The following is a 27,899-nucleotide window of genomic DNA, read 5'->3' as shown; positions in this document are numbered from 1 at the left end:
GCCATGGTTCAGTATAGAGGAGGTAGAAAGAGAATGAATGGATAAGAAGAAAAGTAAAAAACAAAATAATAATAAAAATAACAAAAAATAATGATTAAGAATAAAATAAAAAATAAATTTCCCCTTTCTTTAATCTACCTATATATCCATCCATTTTTAGAAAAGAATATAGTAGAGATCAAATAGGCTTGAGTTTGGTGAGTGAAATAAATTAAGCAATGAGGAGAAGAAGAGAGCAAGCGAGGAGAAGAAAAACAAAAGTATAAAAAATGGCTAGTGAAGAAAGAGAGAAGAGAGGTGTGCATGAACTTGGAGTAGGGGAGAGGAAATTAGATATATGAGTAAGCCAATAGAGACTACTATAATGGTAATACATCAATAAAGCAGATAAAGAAATCAATTTTTAACAGGGATTAAAAATAAAGGAGAGAGAAAAACTAAAGCAGGAATAGGAAAAGAGAAACAGGATGAAAAAGGGAGAAGTGAGGAAGAAAAGATTGGCAAAAAGGAAAAAATGGGATGAAGTAAAATCCTATCTAATAATAGAGTAACATGTAAATTACCATCACTCCGCTACGCCCACGATTGGGCGGCGGGAGGCTCAGGGGCGGGACTCGGGGTGGCCTATACAGCCATTGAGAGGCACAGATCCGCTGCCACTGAGGGGGGCTACCCTGCTGTTGAGTCCCGCCCCCCTGCGCCTCTCAACAGCCAGATCCGCGGCCGCTGAGGTGGCCTGCCTCGGACACCCAGCTGCGCCTCTCAATGGCAGGGTAGCCAGGTGTCCATGGCAACCCCCCTCAGCGGCCATTGAGAGGCGCAGGGGGCGGGAGTCTTGCCCCCTGCACCTCTCAACAGCAGGGTAGCCCCCCCTCAGCGGCCACGGACCATCAAAAGTGGGGGAGCTGGGTGCCTGTCCGCTGGTGCACCAGGCCTTTCAGAAGCCTGGTGCCGGAGCAGACAGGCACCCAGCTCCACCGTGAAAAGCGAAAGCGTGTAGGGGACCCTACACGTGCATGATTCAATCATGCACTGGGCCTCTAGTAATAATATAAAACTAAAAATACAATATAGAACACTAATCCAGAAAAAAATAAGTTTAAAAAAGATAATAATAATAATAATAATAATAATAAATAATAATAATAAAATAAAGAAAAAATTTTTTTCCTTTTCTTTTTCTTAGGTAAAATATAAAAAATAAAAAAGTGAAGTGTCCTTCGCTTCAGCTGAGTTTTAATGTTCCATGGGGACGGGTTTAAGAACCCTCTCTAGCCGAAACCGGTTTGGCTCAGTGGATGGAGCGTCGGCCTGAGGACTCAAGGGTCCCAGGTTCGATTCCGGTCAAGGGCATGTGCCTTGATTGCGGGCACATCCCCAGTGGGGGGTGTGCAGGAGGCAGCTGATCGATGTTTCTCTCTCATCGATGTTTCTAACTCTCTATCCCTCTCTCTTCCTCTCTGTAAAAAATCAATAAAGTATATTAAAAAAAAAAAAAAAGAACCCTCTCTACTGCTCTGTCTGCCACCTCTCCGCTTCCTGTTAGGTAGTCCGTACCGTGTTGAAGTTCCCAGTGATCTGCTGCTCCTCTGTGTCTGTCTAGCCAGCGGTGGTTTCAGGCAGGCAGGGTCAATCTGGCTACTTTGTTTGTCTGCCTGCTTTCAGTCCTATTTACACAGCGTCTATTTCTGACACGGGCTCTAGGTGGGGATGTTGCTGTATTCCAGGACCAAATGTTCCCTCAATTCAGTCCCTGAGGGCTCCCTGGGAGTATTCAGAACCCTTGTTTCCCTGCTGAGCTCAAGGCTGGGTGCGGCGGCACTGCTACAAGGGGCTGGTTCTTCAGGAGAAAAATTGCTGTTTCGGGTTGGGGGTACTGGACTGTCTCAGAGCTGGATTCCTGGTTGCCTCTCCCTGCTTTGTTCCCCAGCCTCCACAAAATCACCTCTATCTGCACTGCAGTGTCGGCGAGTGTTTGTAATTAAAGATCCTTTGTACTGGGTTTAGCGAGTAAAAGCAAGGAAAATGTAAAGACAGAGCAACCATGCTGCTACATGTTTCTCTCCCTCCCCACTCCAGCAATGAGTGGCCAGTGCAGAACTTCAGGCTGCCTTTCTGGGCACAGCCTCCCAGATCTAGTCCCTGGCTGTCAGCAGCCCTGTGGATCCCTTTCCACAGTCGAGTGTTACTCGTGTCCCAAAGGGACAGGGACTTGGTGCAGTGCAGTTTTCTTCTGACCCTCTAGTCCTGGGGCCACGTGTCTCTCTCTCTCCAGCCCAGATCCCCGATCCTACCATTCTCCAGGCATCCTCTGTCCTTTCCAGGCATGGATTGTCGCACCAGCTGTGTTTAATTCGCCAATTCCAGGTGGATGTTATTAGATTCAGTTGTTTCTTCTATCTACTCTGTGAGAAGGCAGGACAAGTCTGCCTATTCGGCTGCCATTTTGTCTCCCCCTGGACAAACTTTTTAGGAGCCCACGGCCGGGGAGGTTGGAGTCTCGGTGTTCATGGGTTCACAGCCAAGGCAGCAGGTCCCTGGCCAGAGTGGCTGTAGGGGGTGGTGTCCGAGGGCTCCCCGGATGGAGGTGAGGCTGGGCTCTCAGTCACAGCTGCTTTCTCCTTCAAAATGGTGTGGCCTCTGCTGCAGAGCCGGCCGCCCCGGGAGAGATTTCAGCAGTAGCAGAGACTGCCCGGCTAGGGGAGCCTGGTCCACCAGGCCCCAAAAGTCCTGCAGAATATAACTGTCCCTCACTCACACATACACACATGCCCCACACGTCCATGTACTCCCCTTTTGCTCCCTCAGTCACTCACACTCTTCCCTCACCTCCACCCTGTCAGCTGCCATCTTGGATCTCTCTGAATAAGTGATTTTTATTCCAATAAACCCAGGATGCTTTTTCACAAACATACAAGCCACTTCTCTGTAGGTCCTCGCTGCCCACTCCTAGTTATGGATCATCCCATTCAGTTCATAGACCTTGGGAAGGAAGCATGATCCCACAGACACCAGAGATGAGTGGAGCAAAATTTCATTCCCATTGCCAATATTTTCTAAAATCAAGTCGAACTTTACAATTTATTTGATGAATGCCTTTGATGGCCTCTGACATTTATCAGAAGTCCTAGACCCATCTGGGACGATGTTGTTTGATGCCATGAGGCTGGAATATCTGCCTATGTTGTTGATTGCTGGATCGCCACACTGGAATAGTACCCGGCAAATGGTAGGTGCTCAGTAAGTATTCATGTAATGAATGAAGAATAGGTCTGCTGGAGGGAAGACACAAGGCAAAAAGAATGGTCCAAGGACCCACTTCATCTTTCCTCTCTAACCCCTGCGTGGAGCACCCCTGAGGTGGTGGTTTAAAGAACCAGGAACAGACAGTAGGCAAAAGAAAGGGAAAAGATGTAGTGGGGGGAAGGGAGAGGGTTTAAAGGAATCCCATCTAAAATGCCCACTTGGCAGGGTGAGCCACTCCAAACTGTTGTTATAGGCACTGGGGTGGGACTGTGACTTCTCTGGGTAGCTCCCTCAGCACTCTCTGTCCCTGGGCCAGGTCTCACCCCACTCAAAGTGGTAGTTTGCACTGGCAGTTCTAGGTCTGGACAAGATGTGGAAGTTTCTACAGATTGTAGAGTGAGAGAAGTTGGAAAGAAATAATACACGTCCATTTATTCCCATGGACACTAATTAAGCACCTAAAGTATATTAGGAATTGGGCTAGGCATTGGGACAGATAAATGCTAACAAAACTGGTTGCCTGGCCTTCAAGGAGTTTTCAATTCAGGGAAGAGACAGACTCTCCGCATTCTTCTAATACAATGCAGAAGAATTAAGTGTTAGAGGTATAGGGAATCTCAGAGAAAGAAAGGGTTCCTTTAATTGGATAAGATCAGAGAAGCTTTCCTGGAGAAAATGGCATTGGAATGGATCCTCAAAAGGTGAGTAGGATTTATTAAACAGGAAATAGGGAGGCTGCTTTGCAAGAAAACCAGTTAATCCCAGGTGGTCTGTGGCTAAAGGTTGCTAATAGGAAACAGTAGCTCTCTCTACACAGAGCCAGAGCTGATGGGGGTTCAGGGAGAAGAGGCAGAGATAGGCAGAATGCTTGATTCAACTTAGGTGAGATGACACGAATTGCTGAGGCTGTGGCTGGGACTCAAAACAGGAAAATTCCTGGCAGTGCTTTGAATAAAAGAGTTCAGGCCTCAGCCCCAGTTACCCCAGTCCAGGCAGCAAGCAGGATCCCTGGTACTCACACCAGAAGAGTCCCACTTGTGGTCCCACCAGAATCGCCAGAAAATGAAACCAGACAACAAATGTGTCTGGGCCGCCTGTCACTACTTGAGCCAATTAAGCAGACAGGGTTGAATCATATATGAGCATTTATTCCAATACTGCCAGCAATATGGGAGAGCAGCAGGTCACCCATAAAAGTCTGCTCTGCTCCCTTATCCTTTCCCCAACCCTCCATAAGCCAGCTGCTCATATTGGGTAGAAGGACAAAGATTACATGGATATGCAAAAGGAATAAAAATGGGTATAATGGTTACAGATTATAGGCAATGCAGGCTGAGGGTTGCAAAGGGTGGGCACCTCTGGGACTCTACTGTTTTGGCAACAAGGTTGTTAATCTTTCTATGATGATAGGCAGTTCTCAGATAAGGAGAATGAACTGCATTTCGAGGTTAACTCCCAGGTCCCAGGGTGTACAACTCCCAGCCAGGTCTGAATGGGCTTTCTTTAATCAGAACAAAATAACCACAGTTAACAGAGCATGATTAATATTTTTTATAACTATAGCCAGTCCCCAACTATTCTATTTCTCCCTCTTGCCCCTAACAGATGCTCCAACCAAGTGAGCCACACCAGCCAGGGCTATACAAATTTTATTGGATGTTAATTTTTATGTGCATGGAGGCCTTATAGAAAAGTGGTGAAGACCCCAAGAAGTGCTGTACTATTTTACCAACTGAAAATAAATCAAAGAGAAGTGACAAGACAAAGAAAAAGGGGTTTGGACTTCTAGGGGCAGTAAATTGTAAATATATGGAGAAAGTAATAGAAGATAAAAGTTATTGTAGCAAGGTTTATTTGTTCAGACCCACCTCAGTGCCCACTTTCTTAGTCATAAGGGTTGTTCTCCTTCTGCTATAGGAGAGGGGCAGGGGACCCCACAAACAGAAATTTATGACCTGCTTTTAGGCAGATAAGAATATGGCAAAGAGCTCTGTCTGGGTTTGCTGCTTCTTAATTGTCTCAGTTCAAAATAATCTTTTTGTAAAAGAGGCATATTTTGAGATGGGATATGATCATACTCGGATTATATTGATCTCGTTCAGTAAGCCATAAGAATACTGGGTAATACTAGATATTGAATTAACAGTCCCTAAGGTTCTTCCCTCTGGAAAGTCCTGGCAGCCTTAACATTCAGTATTCTTGAGCATGTTCACTCTGAGGCCAAACAAAAGGAACAGCAAGTCCAGTGGGTTGGCAGAGGAAACCAAAGAGCAAGGCCAATGGAGCCAAGAGAAGGGGATGGAAACAGCTTCCTGCTCATCCAACTTCCCCCAACACCAGCTGCAGAGCAGAACCCTCTGAGACAAAAGAGGTGTCCATTGTCTGTCATCTGTTGCCTCCCATCTAGTGTGAGCTTAATCAGCTGCTGGTTGCAAGCGACCTCCCATAGTCCTTGCCTGATCTCCACACCCCAGCCTAATCAACTTAGGGTTGAGACACAGGCCTGTGTGGCACCAGGCATTCTGTCTGGCTGTGCACGGTAAGCTACAAATGGCTATCTATCTGTTGTGTGCACTTACAAATGTTGTGTATTCGAGTGGTTTTGCCTTGTGTAACTTTGCCTGTAATCTTGCCTAAATTGTTTAAGGATGGGTGCTGGTAGATCTCAAAAGATACTCCATTAGGACAGACCTTGGGGGGTTGGGCTACTTACACTTATCCACCAATGACAAAAAGGGAAATAGTGTTTTATTGTAATACTGCTTGGCCTATATATGCTCTATATTCTGGGAAAAGGTGGCCATTAAATGGGTCTTTAAACTATTATACTGTATTACAGTTAGAATTGTTTTGTCAGAGGTTGGGGAATTGGGGGATGGGGGAGTGCTGTATGTTTGAGCCTTTATGTCTTTTCATAATTCTGACTCAAAAGAAAATAAAGGGCTAATGGTTCAGAGAAAAAAAAAATGTGATATCTATAATACTACAGGTAGAGGAGGGGATAGAATTTCTTTCCCTAGCAGGGCAATTTCCTCTCCACCTATACCAGTGAGAATGGGCACCCAGTAGAATATTATTGGGCCCATACTCCATTCTCCACCTCAGATTTGCTAAATTGGAAAAATTCCAATCCCTCCTACTGGGATGATCCTGTTAAGATCACAGATTTGATTGTCTTCATATTTTCGACTCATAACCCCAACTGGGCCAATATACAGGTACTCAGATATCCTATAAACCTGGGACAAGATGAGATTAGTGTTGGGGAAAGCTCAAGAGGAATCACAGAGGCTCCATGGAGAGGACCCAAATACAGTTGACCCAGCCCAAGCTATTCCTCTAGTGGAACCCAGTTGGGACCCCGATGATGGGGGACTGCCTTGACTTGAACATTATGATAGATGCATTGTGAGGGACTCAGGAGGGGAGTTCCCAAGAAAACGAGTCTAAACCTGGTACAGGCAGTTCAGCAGAGGGCAGATGAGGACCCCGCTATCTTTCAAGGATGAGTTTTTCAGGCGTACTGGAAATACACTGATATGGACCCTCAAGCAACTGAAATATTCACATGGTAAATTAGACTTTTTTTAAGCCAGAGTTTTCCAGACATTAGAAAAAAATTGCAGGTGGTGGATGGATATTCTGAATGAATCCCTTGCAATTGGTTGATATTGTTACAAGATGAACAACGAGAGAGAAATGAAAAAAAAAAAAAAAAAGCCAAATGGCCACCATTTTTGTAGAACATGCCTATACCCAAGGACAGAGAGGCCCAAAAGGGAAGGAAAATAAAAGATCAATGTGCAGCCCTAGCAGGTTTGGCTCAGCAGATAGAGCATCAGACTGTGGACCGAAGGGTCCCAGGTTCAATTCCGGTCAAGGGCATGTACCTCGGTTGCACGTTCTGGCCCAAGCCCTGATCAGGACACATGCAGGAGGCAACCAATTAATGTGTTTTTCTCACATCAATGTTTCTCTCTGTCTTTCTCTCTCTCTCTTCCACTCTCCCTAAAAATCAATGGAAAAATATCCTCGGGTGAGGATTAGCAAAAAAGAAAAATGATGGTATTATTTGTCTTTTTCACTCTCATTCTCTCATGAGTATTCAGAATTTTCTAGAAGCTTCATCATGTATGACAATGTTGTTCTGACAAATAATAGATTGAGTGCTTGTGTAGTCTTGTGCTTTGAAAATTTCTCAGTTGCATTTTCTAATTTAGGCTATATTATACAGGATAAAGTAGACATTATCCACATAAACAAAAGCTCTTTGGGATCCTCAAAAATTTTTAATGTAAAAGTTGGGAACCATTGAGTTAACCGAACCCAGACTTGTTACTTGAAGTCATCTTGGCATTACCAGCTGATCTGCAGAAAGGAAGAACAGAATGCTGCCCCATGCCTTGACTACTCTGTCATTACTGAGTCACCTGCCAAGATACCCCAACTGGATGATAAACCCCTGAGGGCAGGGTCCACATACTTTCAATCTTCCCATTTCTCCTCCTATAGCACCAGAGTGGGAGCTCCATAAATAAGCATTAATTTAAGAAGAGTTCTGTCCACTTGGAGTTTTAAAAGTAATAAGCCCCTAGAAGTATGTTTTAGACTCAAGAATAGATGAACAAATGGATGAATGTTGGAGGGGTGGCAGGTGGAGCAGTACTAACAAAACAAGGGAAACAAAAGAACCATTTTTTAAAAATAAACAAATGACAAGTCTGCCTAAAAGAAGATTCCTGGCATATTAATCAAGTATGCAGAGATGCACAAATGATGCAACCGATACCATTATAATGAACCAGTTATTAATTAACAGGAAAGAAGGAAAAGGAAGGCCAAATATTATGGGCATACCATTTGTGCAATTTTGCCAGGAAGCTGCAGTTTAGACACATGCTCACTAAAATCTAAGTGACATAGAGAAGGTACTTGTCTGTCAATCACACGTGGGAACAGGTCATTGGCCAGAGTAGGTGTAACCACTGTAAGGGAGGGAAGATTTGAGATACTTAATCTCCTAAACAATGGAGTCCACACTCTTGGCTTGTTCTCTTGTGTGCTTGACTCTTGGTTTGCAGGGCTGTCATGCTCCTGAATTCGCCCACATGGCCAACAAAATGGGCTGATGGACTGCAACTACCCTAATGCTGTGTCAGGCCCAATTCCATCCTGGAAAGGAAACCTTGGATGCTGACTTTGCTTCTAGCTCTGCTGAATCCCCAGGTACACATCTTCCAGGATTGGCTTAAGGGAAATGGGACTTTACAAACCCAGAGATGTAATTCCATGCAAATAAAAATAACTCATCCCCTGTGAGTCTTAGAAAATTATTTTTCTTAAGATATCATAAGGATCCATGCCCACTAGCAATGGAGAAAGACTGTCCACACATTTCTCCGATAGCAGAACCAGAGGCCTGATTGGGGCTTTTATTATGGTGAAGCATCCAGCTTATATAAAAACTACTGTTTGAAATTTTAATCCTGCTATTTTGGCTTCTGTAAATGCTTGCTTGCATAAATAATAAGGAAAATAAGACTATTCCCATTCCAGAGAGGCCGTGGACTATGCCCCAGACAGCGTTGTCAGAGCTGGCGCCAGGCCAGGCCTTGAGATACGGTCTCATGGCGCCTTCCCAGCATGTAGGCCTTCTTTCCCAGAAGGCCTGGAAGTCTCATTACAAATTTGGGAGACAAAAGAGCTAGGAAAAGTATAAATAGAAAAAGTTTCCTCAATGTTGGGGGGCCCAGAATTTGAAAGGCACATTTTTCTCTGGGCCTGCGCATAATTAAAATGTAACTCCCTTTCTCTAAGCCTGGCTTGGTTTTTCTCCAGTCTTCTGTAACAATGGCAGGGGTTCTAAGTCATTTATTCTGTCACCAGAGGCCCGGTGCACGAAATTCGTGTACGGGGTCAGGGGGGAGTGTCCCTCAACCTAGCCTGCACCCTCTCCAATCTGGAAACCCTTGAGGGATGTCTGACTGCCCATTTAGGCCCGATCCTAAGTGGGCAGTCAGACATCCCTCTCACAATCCAGGACTGCTGGCTCCCAAATGCTCGCTTGCCTGCCTTCCTGATTGCCCTTAACAGCTTCTGCCTGCCAGCCTAATCACCCCCTAACCACTCCCCTGCCAGACTGATTGATGCCTAACTGCTCCCCTGCCAGCCTGATTGCCCCTAACTGCCCTCCCCTGCAGGCCTGGTCCCCCCCAACTGCTCTCCCCTGTAGGCCTGGGTCCCTCCCAACTGCCCTTCCCTGCAGGCTCGGTCACCCTTAACTTCCCTCCTCTGCCAGCCTGGTCACCCCTAACTGCCCTCCCCTGCAGGCTTGATCACCCCCAACTGCCCTCCCTTGCAGGCCTGGTCCCTCCCAACTGCCCTCCCCTACTAGCCTGGTCACCCACAACTGCCCTCACTTGCAGGCCTGGTCCCTCTCAACTGCCCTCCCCTGCTGGCCATCTTGTGGTGGCCATCTTGTGTCCACATGGGGGCAGAATTTTTGACCACATGGGGGCAGCCATCTTGTGTGTTGGAGTGATTGTCAATCTGCATATTACTCTTTTATTAGATAGGATAGAGGCCTGGTGCATGGGTGGGGGCTGGCTGGTTTTCCCTGAAGGGTGTCCCAGATCAGGGTGGGGGTTCCCTTGGGGTGTGGGGCAGCCTGGGTTAGGGGCCTGTGGTGGTTTGCAGGCCGGCCACGCCCCCCGGCGACCCAAGTGGAGGCCCTGGTATGTGGGGTTTATTTATCTTCTATAATTGAAACTTTGTAGCCTTAAGCGGAGGCCATGGCAGGCCAGAACAGATGGAAAGCTTGGCTTTCTCCATCGCCGGGGGCAACCCTAGCCTCCTACTCTCTTCAGCTCTGTGGCTGCTGCCATTTTTGTTGGAATTTATTTATCTTCTATCATTAAAACTTTGTAGCATTGAGTAGAGGCCTAGGCCGACAAGGGCAGGCAGAAAGCTTGGCTTCCTCCATTGCCAGGGAAACCTAAGCCTCCCACCTGCTCTCTGTGGCCGCAGCCATCTTGGTTAGTTTATTTACATATTTGCTCCTGATTGCCTGGTGGGCATGGCTGGTGAGCGTGGCTGGTGGGTGTAACAGAGGTGCTGTCAATTTGCATATTACTCTTTTATTAGATAGGATTCCAGTACTTAATGCTGGAGACCAGGGTTCCAATCACAATGCTAGTTCTCATAGAACAAAGAGCCACAAAGATTGGATCTGGCTCCTTGGGCTGCAGATGCCACATCCAGAGTGTTTCCTGGTCTTCTGGTGCCTTGTGCTCCTGGGCCTCTGGCCTCTGGCAAAGAAACTGCAGGTTCCATTAATTAAACTGAATGCTCAAGAGCACTCCCACTTCGATCAGCAGGAGACCCTTTCCAGCGGGGGGGACACTTGTAACTCCTCCCTGCCTCCCAGCTTGTGTGGTTAGAACACTGCTCTCTGTGTTGCAGGAAACTTTTCAGCTATTTGGGGAGTCTGGTCAGCCTTCTGGTTTAGGCTCCCAGTGGAGATACAATCTATTTCAAATCAACCATACCTCATAGGGTCATAGCAAGGATCAAATAAGTTAATATTTGAAAAGAACTTAGAAATTATTACTAATAATAATATCACCAATCTATCACCATATATGGAAAACAACTCAAAATCTGCAGTTGTCCTAGCAAGATATATTAATATCTAAGAATTTAACTGTCTGTAGATACAGGTAGGTGTTAAGGTCACCAAAGGAGGAACACATGAAGCTGAAAGTGGTAAAGAATTATAAATGTACTAGAGGCCTGGTGCATGAAATTCATGCACGGGGGAGCGGGGCATCACCCTCAGCCCAGTCTGCATCCTCTCCAATCCAGGACCCCTTGGGGGATGTCCGACTGCCGGTTTAGGCCCGATCAGATCAGGCCTAAACCGGCAGTCAGACATCCATCTCACAATCCTGGACTGCTGGCTCCTAATCACTCACCTGCCTGCCAGCCTGATGATCCCTCACTGCCTCTGTCGCCCCCAACTGCCCCCCTCTGCTGGCCTGGTGCCCCTAACTGCCCCCACCCCCACCAGCCTGGTCACTCCCAACTGCCCCCCCTGCTGGCCTGGTCACCCTCAACTTTCCCCTCCCCCCCCCCCCGCTGGCCTGGTCGCCCCCAACTGCCCCCCTCTTCTGGTCTGGTTGCCCCTAACTGCCCCCTCACCAGCCTGGTTGCCCCCAACTGCCCCCCCTGCTGGCATGGTCACCCCACACAGCCTGCTGTTCAGTCATTTGGTCGTCCCTCACTAACCCCCCTGCCGGCCTGGTCGCCCCACACAGCCTGCTTGTTCAGTTGTTTGGTCGTCCCTCACGGCCTGCCGGCCTGGTCGTAGGCAGCCATCTTGTTAGGGTGTAAGGGTCAATTTGCTTATTAATTCTTTATTATATAGGATTAGATCATCTGGAGACCAGATAGGCTGAGCCCCAAAATGGTACCAGCACCAAGGGACAGAGGAATCAGAGTTTTTAAAGGACTCTGGGCGGGGGGCTTCATTGGTGGGGAATTTTCTGGGTGGGTCAGGATCTTGGGCAAGTACAGAGAGGAAAGTTACTGGTCTTAGCAAACGGAATGTGGTCTAAGCAAAAGGGAATGTTGGTTGCAAAATGATTTAAAGGACAGTTTCTCAGGGGAGGGGATATCAATTTGATTGTTTGATCAGACCTAAGAGTAGGTGGTGTTATTCATTCATCTAAGACTAAATGATACAAAAGCTGTGTCATGCCAGGGAAGCTCAGTGGTTGAGCGTCCAACTATGAACCAGAAGGTTTGATTCCCAATCAAGTCACATGCCTGAGTTTTGGGCTTTATCCCCAGTGGGGGGCGTGCAGGAGGCAGCTGATCAATGATTCTCATCATTGATGTTTCTATCCCCCTCCCCCTTTCCCTTCCTCTCTGAAATCAATAAAAATATATATTTTTTTAAAAAGCTGCTACATCTGTGTAACAAGGCCTCCTGAATTAAAAACACATTGGACTCAATTTAGATTATCTCAAATTTTAACTGTAGTTTAATCCAGGAATTATAAATTTATTGAGGAATTCATCAAACTACATACTACTTTCATAAACCAATATAAGATTACAAAGGTTGTTTTTTGTTTTTAAACATTTTATTTGATTATTTTTTTATATTTTTTAATTGATTTCAGAGAGGAAGGGAGTGGGAGAGAGAGGTAGAAACATCAATGATGAAAGAGAATCATTGATCGGCTGCCTTTTATGTGCCCTCTACTGGGGATTGAGCCCATAACTCGCGCATGTGCCTTTTGACCAGAATCGAACCCAGGACCCTTCAATTCACAGGCTGACACTCTTTCCACTGAGCCGAACTGGCTAGGGCAAGATTACAAAGTTTTATTCTCTATAATATCATGGAATTGCAGAATTTTGAAGCTGGAAGGAGCTGAAGGGGAATTTGAGAGCAGAGATTGCTTAAGGTTACACAATTAATTTCCATAAGGCCAGGAACTAGGACTCAGAATTTCTAATTCTGAACACAAATAGCTTTTACTACTAGAAAATTATTTATTTAACAAATATTAATTGAGCTTATACTATGTGCCAGGCATATGCCAAGAGCTTTATATCATATCTCGTTTAATCCTCAAAACTACACTATTAAGTAATCTCATTTATAGATGAGAATTTTGAGACTTAAAAAGGTTAAGAAACTCAGTCCTACTGCATAGTTGGAGCTGAAGGTCTGATGAATTTCAGAATCTTGCTGACCCTGAGTGTCTCAGGTCATTAGAGTGGCCCCTTCCCTCACTTTCATAGTCTAGTGCAGTGATGGCGAACCTATGACATGCGTGTCAGCACTGACACGCGTAGCCATTTCTGATGACACGCGGCTGCTGAGGCGGCCGCATGCTGAGGATGAAACATTTGCTGCTCCTGAGGATGAAACATTTGCGACTAGAGTCTTGGAGCAAGACTCTAGTCGCAAATGTTTCATCCTCCCCTATTAGACACTCTGTGCTGGAGGTCTGTAGGCCAAAACAACCGAAGTCTGGCACAGAGCATCTAGTTCTGGGACTTCCGGTTAAGCCGGGATCTTTGCCCTCACTTCCGCCGGCAGAGCAGGGAGCAGCGGAACGCAGTGGGGGACGCATCTTTGGGGGCCCTGCCATTACCAGTAACCAAATAACAGTTAACCACAGCAACCATTATCTACTGTTCTGGGGTGTCATGGATTTCTAATCCATCAATACTGAGATAAGTGAGGGGAAGGCTGGGAGAGGCGAGGGTTTGTGGCGTGCTATGGGTGCTGTTTCCCACCATTAGAAATAGCGGCAGCCATTTTAATTCCCATAAGGAACACCATCTTGCTCCATAGTGCAGACTCCATTTAACCACTATTACTGTTGTGCATCCTTATTAACCCCTATTTCTGCTTATTAACCCTGCCCTTTCCTAAAAGAGTTATATGCACCATTTTGTGGTTAGTTAGGCTTGTTAACCCCTAATTGCCTGCAGGCCTAACAAGCTATCTATAATTCTATCTTCTGTCAATGCCCCCCTGATGGAGAACCCAAAAAATAAAAAACTAAGGTTAAGTAAAGGAAGTGGTAGTAGCAGTGGCCGACCCTTTCAAGAGACATGGACCGAGATGTATGGCTTTATAGAAAAAAAATGGCAGATCATTTTGCATTCTATGTACTGAAACAGTAGTAAGCAGAATGTGGAATATAAATAGACATTTTGAAACTAATCATTCCCAGCTCTTGGAAAAAAGTGAGGATGAAAGGAAGGAATACATTTCCAGGCAGCTACACCTTTATAAGAGCCAATCTAATTCCATCCTTAAATTTATGAAAGGCTCTACAAATTTAACATCTGCAAGTTTGAGTATTGCTCACTCTATAGCTCAGCATGGAAAAGCGCTCAGTGAGGGAGAATTTATTAAAGAAACTCTCCTAAGATGCGCACCAGTTCTATTTCACGATATGCAGAATAAAGATGCAATTATTAAGAGAATATCTGAGTTACCACTCAGTAGAAATATCATAAAAGACCGAATAATGAGACTGAACACAAACGTACAACATCAATTAAAGAGAGACACAAGGAAGTGTAAATATTTTTCGATCTCTCTTGATGAAACTACTGATGTCACATCACATGCTCAGTTAGCCATTATTGGTCAATATTCTGATGGTCTCACAATGAGAGAAGAGTTGATAAAGTTAGTATCAGTGTCAACAAGTAAATCAGGAAGCGAAATATGTAAGATTGTTATACAAACATTTCGTGACCTAAGCATTGATATCTCTAAAGTTGTGTCAGTGACGAAGGTCAGATTTGTCAAATTGTTTACAGAAGCTATTGGACATTTGAGTGTGCCTTTTCATTGTATTATCCATCAGGAGGCTTTATGTGCCAAGGCAGGATTCACCAACTTAAACAACTTAATGTCAGTTGTTACAAAAATAGTTAATTTAATAGCTGCTCGCCCCCTTCACAAGCGAGAATTTTCGGCACTTTTACTGGGGGTTGATTCCACCTACAGTGGACTACTGATGTACAATAATGTAAGATGGCTGAGCTGAGGCAATGTTCTTGAGCGCTTTGTGGAGTGCTTTGAAGAAATTAAGGTATTTCTTGACGATACGGATCTGGGAAACTTTCCTCAGCTTAATGATGATAAGTGGGTCAACACCCTGATGTTTTTTACAGATCTCTCTGTTCATATTAATGAACTGAACTTAAAGTTACAAGGTTTTGGCAAAAGTATTGACGTTATGTTTGGATACATAAAAGCTTTTGAAAGTAAAGTTAAAATTTTCAAGCGAGATGTAGAAACTAAAACTTATAAGTATTTTCCTCAAGTAACAAAGTATTTTGAGAAAGCCAGTGCAGCTGTACAAAATGAAATGGAACTCTTGCATATGAAGTGCCAGCATGTTTTAGACTTGTTACTTGACCAGTTTGGTGATAGATTTAGTCAATTTAGAAGTCTAGAACAGACCATGAAAATAATTAAGTATCCTGATGTAGTAGTCTACAGTAGTTTGGAATTAAATGGTTTCCAATGGATGCAAATTGATGATTTGGAGATGCAACTTGCAGAATTTCAAGACAGTATCTGGGCTCAGGTGTTTGTCGACTTGAGGTCAAAGCTTGAGAATCTGGAAAGGTGCCGCTTGGAGAATCAAGAGGAGTGCCACTACGAATAGGAAATTTGGAGTGCCTGGAACTGACTACCAGACACTTTTAGCACCCTGAAAAATATAACAATGGTTTTACTCACAATTTTTCCCTCTACATACTTTTGTGATGCCTTATTCTCAGCATTAAATAATATCAAAACCAACAAAAGAAACAGATTGACAGATGAAGTTAGTAGCGCTTGCTTGGGCCTGAAGTGTACAAAATACCAACCTTCAATTGAAGATTTAGCCAATGAAATTCAGCAACAAAAAAGTCACTAATAAGCAGGTTAGTTAAAAAATTCCCCCTCCCCTCACTTATCTTAGTGCACAGCATCCCCACACAAGCTAAATAATATCAAGACCAACAAAAGAAACCAACTGATGGATGAACAAAGAAGTCACTAAACAGGTAAGTTAAATATTTAGTTTTTGGTTTATTAAATACAATTATATATAACAATTATATATTTATGTTATTTAAACTATAAATATCGCAAAATAATGTTTTTTCCTCAAAGTGACACACTACCCGAGTTATGCTCAGTTTTTTGGCGAAGTTTGACACACCAAGCTCAAAAGGTTGCCCATCACTGGTCTAGTGTCAGGGGATCTCAAAGTTTCAACCCTGGGTCCACATTAGAATCACCCAAGGAATCTCTGGGCTAGAACTGTTTGTTATTTAATTCCCCAAAGTGATTCTAATGTACAGCTAAGGTTAGGACCTATCATTTTTGTTGATTTGACACAGACAGGTAAACAATACAATTATAGCATGGTAAGATAAATGCCATTGGCAATATTCTTTTTTTAATTATTTTTTTTTATTTTTTTTAATGAATCTTTATTGTTCAGATTACAATTGTTTCTCCTTTTTCCCCACATATCTCCCCACCACCCAGTTCCTACTCCCCTCTGCCCCTACCTCCCCCCCCCCCGCTGTCCTTATCCATAGGTGTATGATTTTTGTCCAGTCTCTTCCCATACTCTCCACATAGACACCCCTTTCCCCCTGAGAATTATCAATCCACTCCCATTCTATGCCTCTGATTCTATTAAGTTCACCAGTTTATTCTGTTCCTCAGATTTTTAATTCACTTGACTTTTAGATTCACTTGTTGATAGATATGTATTTGTTGTTCATAATTTTTATCTTTCTTCTTCTTTTTCCTCTTTTTAAAGAATACCTTTCAGCATTTCATATAATACTGGTTTGGTGGTGATGAACTCCTTTAGCTTTTTCTTATCTGTGAAGCTCTTTATCTGCCCTTCAATTCTGAATGATAACTTTGCTGGGTAGAGTAGTCTTGGTTGTAGGTTCCTGCTATTCATCACTTTGAATATTTCTTGCCACTCCCGTCTGGCCTGCATGGTTTCTGTTGAGAAATTAGCTGATAATCGTATGGGAGCTCCCTTGTAGGTAACGAACTGTTTTTCTCTTGCTGCTTGTAAGATTCTCTCTTTGTCTTTTGCTCTTGGCATTTTAATTATGATGTGTCTTGGTGTGGTCCTCTTTGGATTCCTTTTGTTTGGGGTTCTGTGTGCTTCCTGGACTCGTAAGTCTATTTCTTTCATCAGGTGGGGGAAGTTTTCGTTCATTATTTCTTCAAATAGGTTTTCAGCATCTTGCTCTCTCTCTTCTTCTGGTACCCCCATAATTCTGATGTTGGTTCGCTTGAAGTTGTCCCAGAGGCTTCTTACACTATCTTCAACTTTCTGAATTCTCTTCTCTTCTTGCTTCTCTGGAGGAGTGTCCTTGGCCTCTTTGTATTCCAAATCTTTGAGTTGATTCTTGCGATCCTCTAGTCTGCTTTTGGGTCTCTGTATAATATTTTTTATCTCAGTCAGTGTATGTTTAATTTCTAGTTGGTCCTTTTTCATATCCTCGAGGGTCTCATTGAATTTATCGGCCTTTTCCATGAAATTCTTGAAAAACCTTATAACTGTGATTTTGAACTCTATGTCCAGTCACTTGTTCTCCTCCATTTCTTTGGTTTGTGATCTGTTTCCTTGCCTTCTCATATTCTCTGCTTCCCTGAGTTGGTAGGGTAGCTTTGTGTACTAGGTGTCCTATTTGTTCAACGGGTCAGCCTCCCAGTTACCTGAGGTGGACACTCTTGGTGTACCCTTGTGTACTGTGTGTCCCCCAGCAGGAGCTACAGCAAGGACTAGTTTTCTCCTCCTTTGCTTGGGCGGTTTTGGAGCAGTCTGACTGGAGCTGCAGTTAATTTGGTTGAGCTGCCACAGAACAGGCCATTTATATGCAAAAGCCGCTGTGTGGAGCCTGGGCGGGTTTGTAGAATGTGCGGGGCGGGGTCTCAGGGCGGGGCGGGGCCTCAGGGCGTCACTAGGCTGGGGCGTGGCCAATGGCGATGGCTGGCGTCAGCTGTCTCTGCCTTTCCCGTTTCCAAGTCCCTGTGCCCCGCGCTCCAGCGCAGTAAACAATGATTGCTGGGCGCACCACTGCTAAAAAGTCACTCTCACTTTCCGACCCGATGGCCGAGAGTCCAGCTTCTCCCCGTAGGTGTCTGGGTCCCCCGAGTGTCCCCAGAAACTGGATTTCACAGTGATCGGGAGCTTTTCTCCCTGCGGGTTGAAGAAAAACCGCGCACCCAGTCGCCCGCTGCCAGCCCGATTCGCGCGCCTCCGTACCTCAGCTCCCCAGCGTTTGTTCTCCTTTCTCTTCCTAGTTGTAAATCTTCCACTCAGCCAGCTTTCCCGTGGTTCTGGGTGGTAGACGCTCTGTCCCTTAGTTGTACCCTCAAAATTGTTGTGTGAGGCAGCAGATTAGCTGCTTAACTATGCCGCCATCTTGGTTCCTCCCATTGGCAATATTCTTGCAGAGTAACACCAAAAACATAAAGCAGTGGTCACTTCAGCAAAAAGTCAGGTGGAATTTTTAATGAAGGGTCTGATAAGAATCCAGGAAAAAACTAGGGGTTGGAGAGGTGTGGACAAAAGGGGCCACATGCTAACCTGACAAGTTCAAGGAAGGCCTGCATGGCGGTCTTGCAAACTCAGAGACCTAAAGTAACTACAAAGGATGGTCTGAAATTAAACTTTAACTAAAAGCAGCTATGGTGGGTAGTTACATCCTAGGCCAGTATCTTCACTGACAAGGTCAAACTTTACCTTAACTGAGCCTATCTATCTTTTTGCATCTATAATAACATACCCTTTGAAATGTCTGGGTAACTTGTAACTTCCCTTTTTCTGGACCCCTTGGGGCACAACCTAATGTGCCTGGGTGCCAGGACAGATATCACAAATTCCTTCATTGTTATCATGTTAGTTGTTCCTGTACCCACCTAAGTATGTGTCTATCGTTTTGCTTTTTATCCAATCCCAGGGGTTTCCCCCACTTTGCTTTCTCCCACCTCTCTGGTCTATCATCAATGGATTTCATGTAACCCACCTACATCCCTTTCCTTTAATTGCAATGTATAAGTACAGATGTAACCCGTCATTCTCCAGAGCATTATCTCAATTCATTGAGGTTCTGCTTCCTGGCATATGTCAACAGTTTGGCTCAAATAAACTCACAAAAATTCTTTACAGGTTTGAATGTTGTTGTTTTTTTACATTAACATTACTTGGCATAGTCATGGCAGGATTCCAAAGAAGTTCACCCAGGATCATTCCTTGAACTCAGACTTAGTGCTAGGATCTAGCAAAGGTCCCATTGATCCTGCCAGTTCTCTACCCATTGGGTGAACTTGGGTGAGTTGTCTCTTGGATCCAGGACCTTCCCTTGCTTTTGGTAGAGGGTCTGACTTTATTTGAGCTGTGTTTTAAAATCCTCGCGGTGCAACCAGGGTTGACAAAACCCAGGCTAAGGTGGGACTGGAGGGGAAAAATGGGTGGCTGGTTTTGATTTTGGCTTTTCAATTGGAATTGCTGAGAGTCTGAGAAAAACAAAAACAAAAACTTCACCATATAAATGAGCTGAACTCATTCAGCTCCAAAGATAAAGGGGCACATCCTCCCTCCAGTACGATTCTGTGATGTTCTTAGGTGACTAAGAATCTTTGTGGAGGTGTCATAAATGCAGGAGCCCCATAGGGAAGTCCCAATGCAACTGTAATTAACTAAATGGCTCATCTAGGGGGCCATCATAAGGCTTGGTCTGCCTGGGCGGGCCCCAAACCCTTCTGGTTGTTTTAGACAGCCAGGAGAGAATCTGAGGCCACACTGGACCCACTACTTAACATGTCTAGAAAATTTGCTCACTACAGATAGCCAAAAATAAAAAATTAATTAACATGGGAAATTGTGCCTCAAAGGCCAGAAGCTCCCAAACCCCAGCCCTCTTAATACTCCTGATAAGAAGCCTTTACTTGCAAGTGCTTTATAAAATGGGAAGATTTAACTAGAAAATATCAACTTAGAAATGGCCAAAATGCAGTTGTCTTTGGGTACCTACATTAATATTTTGCATTCAGAAATTAGAAAAATGACAGCTCTGAAATTAAACTGAATGACTATATGGGAAGCATATCTTGCTTTGGAAATTAGAAGCTTCTAAGGAAAAGCATAGAAGAAGAAAAAAAGAAAACCCTTCCAAATAAGATGGAAATTAATAAGAAATTTTAGAAACTGTCTCAGAACTATTCTGAAGTTAATAAATGCCTACACGCTGTTTTCCCCCCTGTAGGAAGCATCCCTCTGATTTATCTTCATAGAAAAGAAACTGTAGGTAGCTAGGCCATTACTGAATTTCCCCAGAGCAAACAGGATGCAGGGGTGGGAAGAGAGGGTATGAATGGTACAAGTGGCCGATAGCACATGTCCTAGGAAGATTCCCCTAGACCAGTGGTCGGCAAACTGCGGCTCATGAACCACATGCAGCTCTTTGGCCCCTTGAGTGTGGCTCTTCCACAAAATACCATGTGCGGGCACGCACGTACAGTGCGATTGAAACTTCATGGCCCATGCGCAGAAGTCGGTTTTCGGCTCTCAAAAGAAATTTCAATCATTATACTGTTGATATTTGGCTCTGTTGACTAATGAGTTGACCGACGACTGCCACAGACAAAGGGAGGTAGAGGCAACTAGAAAAGGCCCCAGTCCATATTTTAAATAGTCCATTGGAAGAAAGCTGAGGTTCTAGATAGGGGAAGTTCTAGAACCAGGGACAGAAGACATTGCTCTGCTTTGGTGGTTTTTAATGCAGGACATTCTGTGGTGTAAACTTTTAGTGTATTGTGTGCACCTGTATAAGAGCATTTCTATTGCTGTTTTATGTCTCTTTGTTTCTTGCTTAATTTGTTTAAAAATGGGGCAAGTCCCTCTTTGGGGAAGCCAAGTTATGTGTGGTGAGGCTGAACACATGATAGAGATTGCAGGAACATCCCAGCAGCTGTCAAGAATTCTTAATCTTGGGGGCTCTTCCTGCTCTCCCTTTCAGGACTTCAGCCACCAGAAAATCTTAGCTAGTGAGATTTCTGTCTGTGTGTCTGTAATGTAATTTTGGCTTTCTATCTTTTGGGGACTTTGGTTTGCTGTATGCTGGTTTATGAATATAGGGACAAAGATTACATGGCGAAGTAGGGATTACAGGCATGAGGATGTGAGCTATGCAGGCTGGGTTGGGTGTTGGAAGTGACCCATTGTCTGTTATCAGGAAAGAGTAAACAAGAAACCCGGAATGCTGGTGGACCTGAGCTCTGGCAAGGGCCAAAGCTATGCACTGATTGTTTAGTCGAGACAATGGTGGCTCAATCAATTTCCTGACCAAATAGTCTCAAAGTAAATCTTTACTAATATTAACTGACCTTTAAAATAGTCTGCTACCAGAATTGCCTGCCTAAGGGCAATATGTGTAACTAAAATTGAATAAAAGGCTCGCAGGGCCTGGGCACCAGCGAAGCCTTTCTTCTTGAGAAAGACTCTCCGCCTGGCCCCCTATTTTCAAATTCATATTTCTTGTCTAGTCTTGTAATTTGTACACAGCCCTTCTCCAGATCCTGAACCCAAGCCATGCAGGACATGGCTTTTCACATCTGGCATCTTGACGAAAGACAACTGGAGAAGAAGATTCACCTAGAGCAAAAAACAAAGTTCACCAGATAGGTGGGGAAAGAATTCACTGAAAAGGTGGGGAAATTCGCTGCGTGCAAAGCCCATGGCCAGCTGCAGAAATTGTGATCTGTAAGTAGGGTGGGAACGTCCTTTTTAGCCAGGCTAATGGGGCAGAATTCATCAAAAGGGGAGAAACTTTATTGTAGACTTTTGGTTTGCATGCTCAAGGATAAAGGAATTAAAGTGTCAGAAGGTATTCTCTTACAGTTTTTGCATGTTATTATAGAACATAATCCTTGGTTTCCTGAAGAGGGTACATTAGATGTTGAATGTTAGGGAAGAGTGGGTCAGAACTTGAAAAAAGCTCAGCAACAGGGGAAAAGCTTGCATCCAAATTTTTTCTTCTTGTGGAACATGGTATTGCATTTGCTAGAGCCTTTCAGAGAGGCAAAAGAGAAGAAACCTACTCCCCTTGCACCCTCTGCTCCTAAAGAGGAGCAGAAAGAAAAATTGGAGGAATGGCCTTCATGGCCCCCTCCACCTCCATGTCCCAATCCTGAAACATTTCATTCACCATTAATAGAATAACCTATGCAAAGAGCTATCCGGAAATGATTAAAGGACATGATGGTGGAGGAGAGACTTGCTTTTCCTATTATACAGGTAGCTGACCCACATCTCCCAAATCATATAATAAGACAGCATGAAAAATTTGACTTTAAAATGATAAAGGCCTTGCATGAGAGCATAGTGCAAAATGGTCCTACTGCTCCTTTTACAGGAGAATTATGACTAACATTTCTGAAGCATTCTTAGCTCCATATGATTGGTATTCTCTGGCTCACACAACCCTAGATGGAGGAGATCATTTACTATGGAAGGGAGAATTTTTAGAGAAATGTCAAGAGCAAGCCCACGCAAACTGCAGGCTGAATGATCAAATGATTTATGAAATGCTAGCAGGACTAGGACAATATAGTGACGTGCAGAATCAGCTAAATTATGTGCAGCAAGCTTATGAGCAAATTAGACTTTGTGGAAGAAGAGCTTGGTGGGCTTTACCAGCAAAAGGGAACCCTGAGGGAGCTTTTAGTAAATGTATGCAGGGGCCTACAGAGTCATTTTCTGACTTTGTGGCTCGCTTCACTTGAGTAGTGAGACAACAGATTCAATATGAAACAGCAGGAGACATTTTAATTCAGCAATTAGCTTATGAAAATGCCAATGCTGATTGTAAGAAATGCCTGACACCTCTAAGAAGAAATAGTACCATTACAGAAATGATTCGAGCATGTCAGAATGTGGGATCAGGCACTTTTCAAGCAAACTTACTAGCTGCCGCTGTAACAGTGGGGAATAAAAGGTGTTTTAATTGGGGAAAAACAGGACATTTCAAAAAAGAATTTAGGCAACCAAGAAAAACACAAGGTGACACTCAAGGGAAAGGTGTGAGCATTCCACCTCCCAATTCAATCAACACAGATTCAACCTCTCTGTGTCCTACATGTCAGAAAGGAAACCATTGGTCTGGTCAATGTAGATCAAAACTTCATTAAAATGGGCAGCCGTTAGATCAAGACATAGGGAATGGCCAACTGCAGGGAAATGGCCAGAGGGGCTGCCCCTAACCCCATCATCAATAGGGGATTTTTGCCCTGCAAAGCCCACAGTGGATTTCCTCATCTGAGCCACTCCATGGAGCAAAGGCTTAGATCTTAACAGTACAATAGCAGTCACTCTGACCCCCAATATAGCTCGGCAAGCTGTTCCTACAGGAATTTGGAGACCTGTGCCACTGGGAACATAAGGATTAATCTTAGGGAGAAGTGGAAACACCCTGAAAGGACTAACTGTTCTGCTTGGAGTCATAGATTCAGACTACGAAGGAGAAATCAAGGTAATACTAGAAAGCAAACATATTATGCAAATTACTCCAGGACAAAGAATTGCTCAGATACTACTTCTACCTTATATTCAGCAAGGCAAAGCTATAAATAGGAAAAGAGGAACACAAGGATTTGGAAGCTCAGATATCTATTGGATACATGAAATTAGCAAAATGCATTCTATGATTAATTTAAGAATAGAGAGGAAAACTGTTTAAAGGTTTAGTAGACACTGGAGCAGATGTCAACGTTATCAGCAAAGAATTCTGGCCTCCAAGTTGGTCCATGGTAGAAGCTATGGGCTCAATTTGGGGGGTTGGAGTTCCTGATAATACACAACATAGTGCTGCAGTATTAAGGTGGCAAGATGAGGAAGGACAGACAGGATGGTTTCAGCCCTACATAGTCTCTGGAATTACAGTCAACTTATGGGGCCGGGATGTTTTAAAAGGCTTACGAGCTTGTATTATTATCGGCAAAGGACAGCAGTTAATAACTCAGATGGGATATCAGACTGATCAAGGCTTAGGAAAAAATAATCAGAGAGTTAAAGAGCCCATCTAAGCCAAAGGAAACTCAAGAAGATGAGGATTAGGAAATCAGCCTTTTTAGGAATGGTCACTGCTCAGCCTCCTCATCCTCATGATAATCCTTATACAATAGAAAGATGATAGACCTATATGGGTGGATCGGTGGCCATTAACCAAGGAGAAATTAGGTCATATTCATGAATTAATACAGGAACAAATAGAGGCTGGCCACATAGAGCCTTCCAATAGTCCTTGGAATATGCCTATATTTACTATACCTAAGAAGGCGACAGGAAAATTGCGCTTGTTACATGAACTTAGAGCCGTTAATGCTATTATTCATACCATGGGAGCTTTACAGCCTGGACTCCCAGCACCTTCACAAACCCCTCTAGATTGGTCTCTTATATTAGTAGATCTTAAGGATTGTTTTTTCACCATTCCCTTGGCACCTCAAGATAAACAAAGATTTGCATTTTCAGTGCCATCTATTAATAATATAGAACCCATGAAAAAATATCATGGAAAGTTTTGCCTCAAGGAATGGCCAATAGCCCCAACCTTGTGTCAAAAATATGTAGCTCAAGCTGTTCAGCCTTTAAGGGACAAATATTCCCAATATTATATTATCCATTACTTGGATGACTTATTCTTAGCAAGTCCATGAGAAGAGCAGACTTTAGCAATGCTCTCCTAATTAGAAAAGGAACTTCCTAAATGGGGCTTAAAAATTGCTCTAGAAAAGGTATAGAAAGAAACGCCTTTCAAATATCTGAGAACCATAATTGAAAACCAATGTATTAGGCCTCAAAAGGTGGAAATAAGAAAAGATTGCCTTAAAACTTTGAATGACTTTCAAGAATTATTAGGGACATTAACTGGTTAAGACCTTATCTGAAAATCTCTACGGGAAAAATGACAAATTTATTTAATATACTTAGGGGTGACTCTAAACTTTCCTCGCCCCAAATATTAATAGATGAAGCTAGGAAGGAGTAGCTAAGAATTGAGCAAGCAATCTCCTCAGCCCAAGTAGCACAGGTACAGCCTAAATTGCCTTTATTGGAACAGATTAACCCTACTGCAAGTAGTCCCATTGGAATCATCTTCCAAAATAAAAACACTCCTGCTATTATTGAATGGGTCCACTTAGGGCATCAATCTTCTAAAACCGAGGTTACATATATAGAACTCATGGCTCAGTTAATATCTCAACTCAGAAAGCGCTACAGGCAGCTTAGAAGAGAAGAACCCCAATACATCTATCTTCCCCTCTCTGGGAAGCAATTAGAAATGTTATTTCAAACTGATTTGAATAGGCAAATTGGATTAAGTGGGTATTCATGGGAACTTAGTTGTCACCTATTAAAAGACAAATTACTACAATTTTTATATTATACCCCCATTATTATACCAAAAAAATACTAGGCAGGAACCTATTCCTGGAGCATTAACTGGTTTTACTGATGGATCATCTAATGGTAAAGCTGCTTATCATACAACTAGAGGCCCAGTGCATGAAATTAGTGCACAGGGGGTGTATTCCTCAGCCTAGCCTGCACCCTCTCAAATCTGGGACCCCATGAGGGATGTCCGACTGTCCGGTAGGATCAGGCCTATACGGGCAGTCGGACATCCCTCTCACAATCCAGGACTGCTGGGTCCCAACTGCTCATCTGCCTGCCTTCCTGATTTCTCCTAATCGCTTCTGCCTGCCAGCCTGATCACCCCCTAACCACTCCCCTGCCAGACTGATTGATGCCTAACTGCTCCCCTGCCAGCCTGTTTGCCCCTAACTGCCCTCCCCTGCAGGCCTGGTCCCTCCCAACTGCCCTTCCCTGCAGGCCTGGGTCCCCCCCAACTGCCCTTTCCTGTTGGCCTAGTCACCCCTAACTGCCCTCCCCTGCAGAGGATTGGTCTCTTATATTAGTAGATCTTAAGGATTGTTTTTTCACCATTCCCTTGGCACCTCAAGATAAACAGGCCTGGGTCCCCCCCCCCCAACTGCCCTCCCTTGCAGGCCTGGTCCCTCCCAACTGCCGTCCCCTGCTGGCCATCTTGTGTCCACATGGGGGCATCCATCTTTGACCACATAGGGGCAGCCATCTTGTGTGTTGGAGTGATGGTCAATTTGCATATTACTCTTTTATAATATAGGATGAATTCAGACCAAGTCATACTGACCAGTCATACTTCTGTACAAAGAATTAAATTAGAGGCTATTAAGGCTGTATTGCAGGATTTGCAAGAGCCTCTTAATATTATCTCTGACTCTGCTTACGCTTCAGGCCTGGTGAATAGAATTGAAACTGCTCGATTAAAATGGCTCAGTGACCAAAGTTTATTTATACTATTTAAACAAGTTCAGCAGATTGTACAACATAGACAATACCCTTTCTATATCACTCATATTAGGGTGCACAGGTAATACCTGGCCCTCTAACAAAAGGAAATGCCCATGCTGATCAATTGGTTGCTTTATTAAAACAGACCACAGAATCTCATCAGCTTTTACATCAGCCTGCCAAAATGTTGTCTAAACAATTCTCAATCACTCGACAGCAGGCAAAACAGATTATCAAGGAATGTCCCACTTGCATGTTACATCTGCCTCAAGGGCCTAATATAGGAATTAACCCTCGAGGACTGATAATGTGTGCCGTGCCAGCACAGCCAAGAGTTCGGCGAGCCTGAGGGAGGGCGGCGAAGGATGTAGAAAAGACAGACAAAGAGAATAAGCTGGGTCTAGGTGGATCTTCCTGTGCCTGGCTGAGGCCACAGAGAGAGATCCAGAAGGCAAGCTGATGCTTTATTTTATAATCAGAGATAAACAAGGTAGTGGTCAACATAGTTACAATGTTCTTGTGAGTTTCACTTGTTTTGGCAGTACTTGCTGCACCTCCCACAGCCCATTAGCTACCCAGGAAGGATCTAGGGAGTGTCATAAGATCAAGCTTAATTATGCTAAGAGGGCTTTGCCCTCTAAGCTGGGACTTGTTTGTGGCTTTGCCAACAGGTCTGTCCAAGGCTTAACCCTATAGCTGCTCCCTACAATAAGGGACCATATCTAGCAAATGGATGTAACACACTGACTCCTTTTGGACGCCTTGGGGCATTGCATGTCTCTATCTGTAGATACCTTTTCTAAGGTTCTATGGGCCACTGCATCTACAGGGGAAACAGCAAAACAGATTATTAATCATTGCCTAGCTGCTTTTTCCATCATGGGAATTCCAAAAATTATTAAAACTGATAATGGACCCACTTACACAAGCTGTCATTTCCAGCAATTTTGTAAAAAATGGAAAATTCAGCACATTACAGGAATACCATATAATTCACAAGGACAGGCAATTATAGAATGCCAACATCAAAGGCTAAAATCCCAACTTGAAAAACAAAAAAGGGGGATTATGGAGAAATTGCCTGTAAGTAGACTATACCAAGCCTTAATTACTTTAAATTTTTTCACTTGTAATGCCAATGGCAGGACACCCATGGGAATACACTGGTGTCAGAATAAGCCAAAGGAAAATGGTCTGGTTAAATGGAAAGATCCTGAGTCTGGTTTATGGAAGGGCCCCAACCCCCTGTTAACATTTGGTTGAGGGTACGCTTGTGTATTTCCAGAAAACTTCTCCAAGCCTGTGTGGATTCCCGCAAGAAATATTAAACTTCAACATGGAAGTTTAATATGGATTACAGCTTGCAGCTGCAGACAATCCACTACCCCAGCCGCAGACAGCAGCAGTCCCAAGCAACCCACTAAAGATAAGGAGTGGGAGGAGGATGAAGCAGACGACAAACAGCCTGGAGCTCACCTGGGGGATGGTGAAGAAGATGGTCAGAAAGCTGTGCGAATTTGTGAGGAAACTACAACCCCAAGAATGCCTGAGAACGTCTTTCTTGCCATGCTAGCAGCTATCAGCTGTGCGGTAATACTACCAGGGGCAAATGGGGAAGTATTTTGGACTTATTTTCCTGACCCTCCAAGGGTAAGACCCCTTATGTGGGCTAACACCCCCCACACA

At 44.0% G+C, this 27,899-nt stretch overlaps 1 protein-coding gene across 1 annotated transcript in view; it reads right to left on the bottom strand.

Annotated features, from left to right (window-relative positions):
- Positions 1-2,856: 2,856 nt before the first annotated feature.
- ADA2 (adenosine deaminase 2) overlaps positions 2,857-27,899 on the bottom strand; it is a gene marked incomplete at its 3' end in the record, with an annotated part of 112,008 nt that continues 86,965 nt past the window's right edge. Inside the window, 1 exon segment of the mRNA XM_054719707.1 lies at positions 2,857-2,982. Within this exon segment, the coding sequence (XP_054575682.1) occupies positions 2,857-2,982 (126 nt within the window).

The sequence above is a fragment of the Eptesicus fuscus genome, chromosome 7 (genome assembly GCF_027574615.1).
Source record: "Eptesicus fuscus isolate TK198812 chromosome 7, DD_ASM_mEF_20220401, whole genome shotgun sequence".
In the NCBI taxonomy this organism is placed as follows: domain Eukaryota; kingdom Metazoa; phylum Chordata; class Mammalia; order Chiroptera; family Vespertilionidae; genus Eptesicus; species Eptesicus fuscus.
This window is presented reverse-complemented; position numbering and strand designations above follow the sequence as displayed.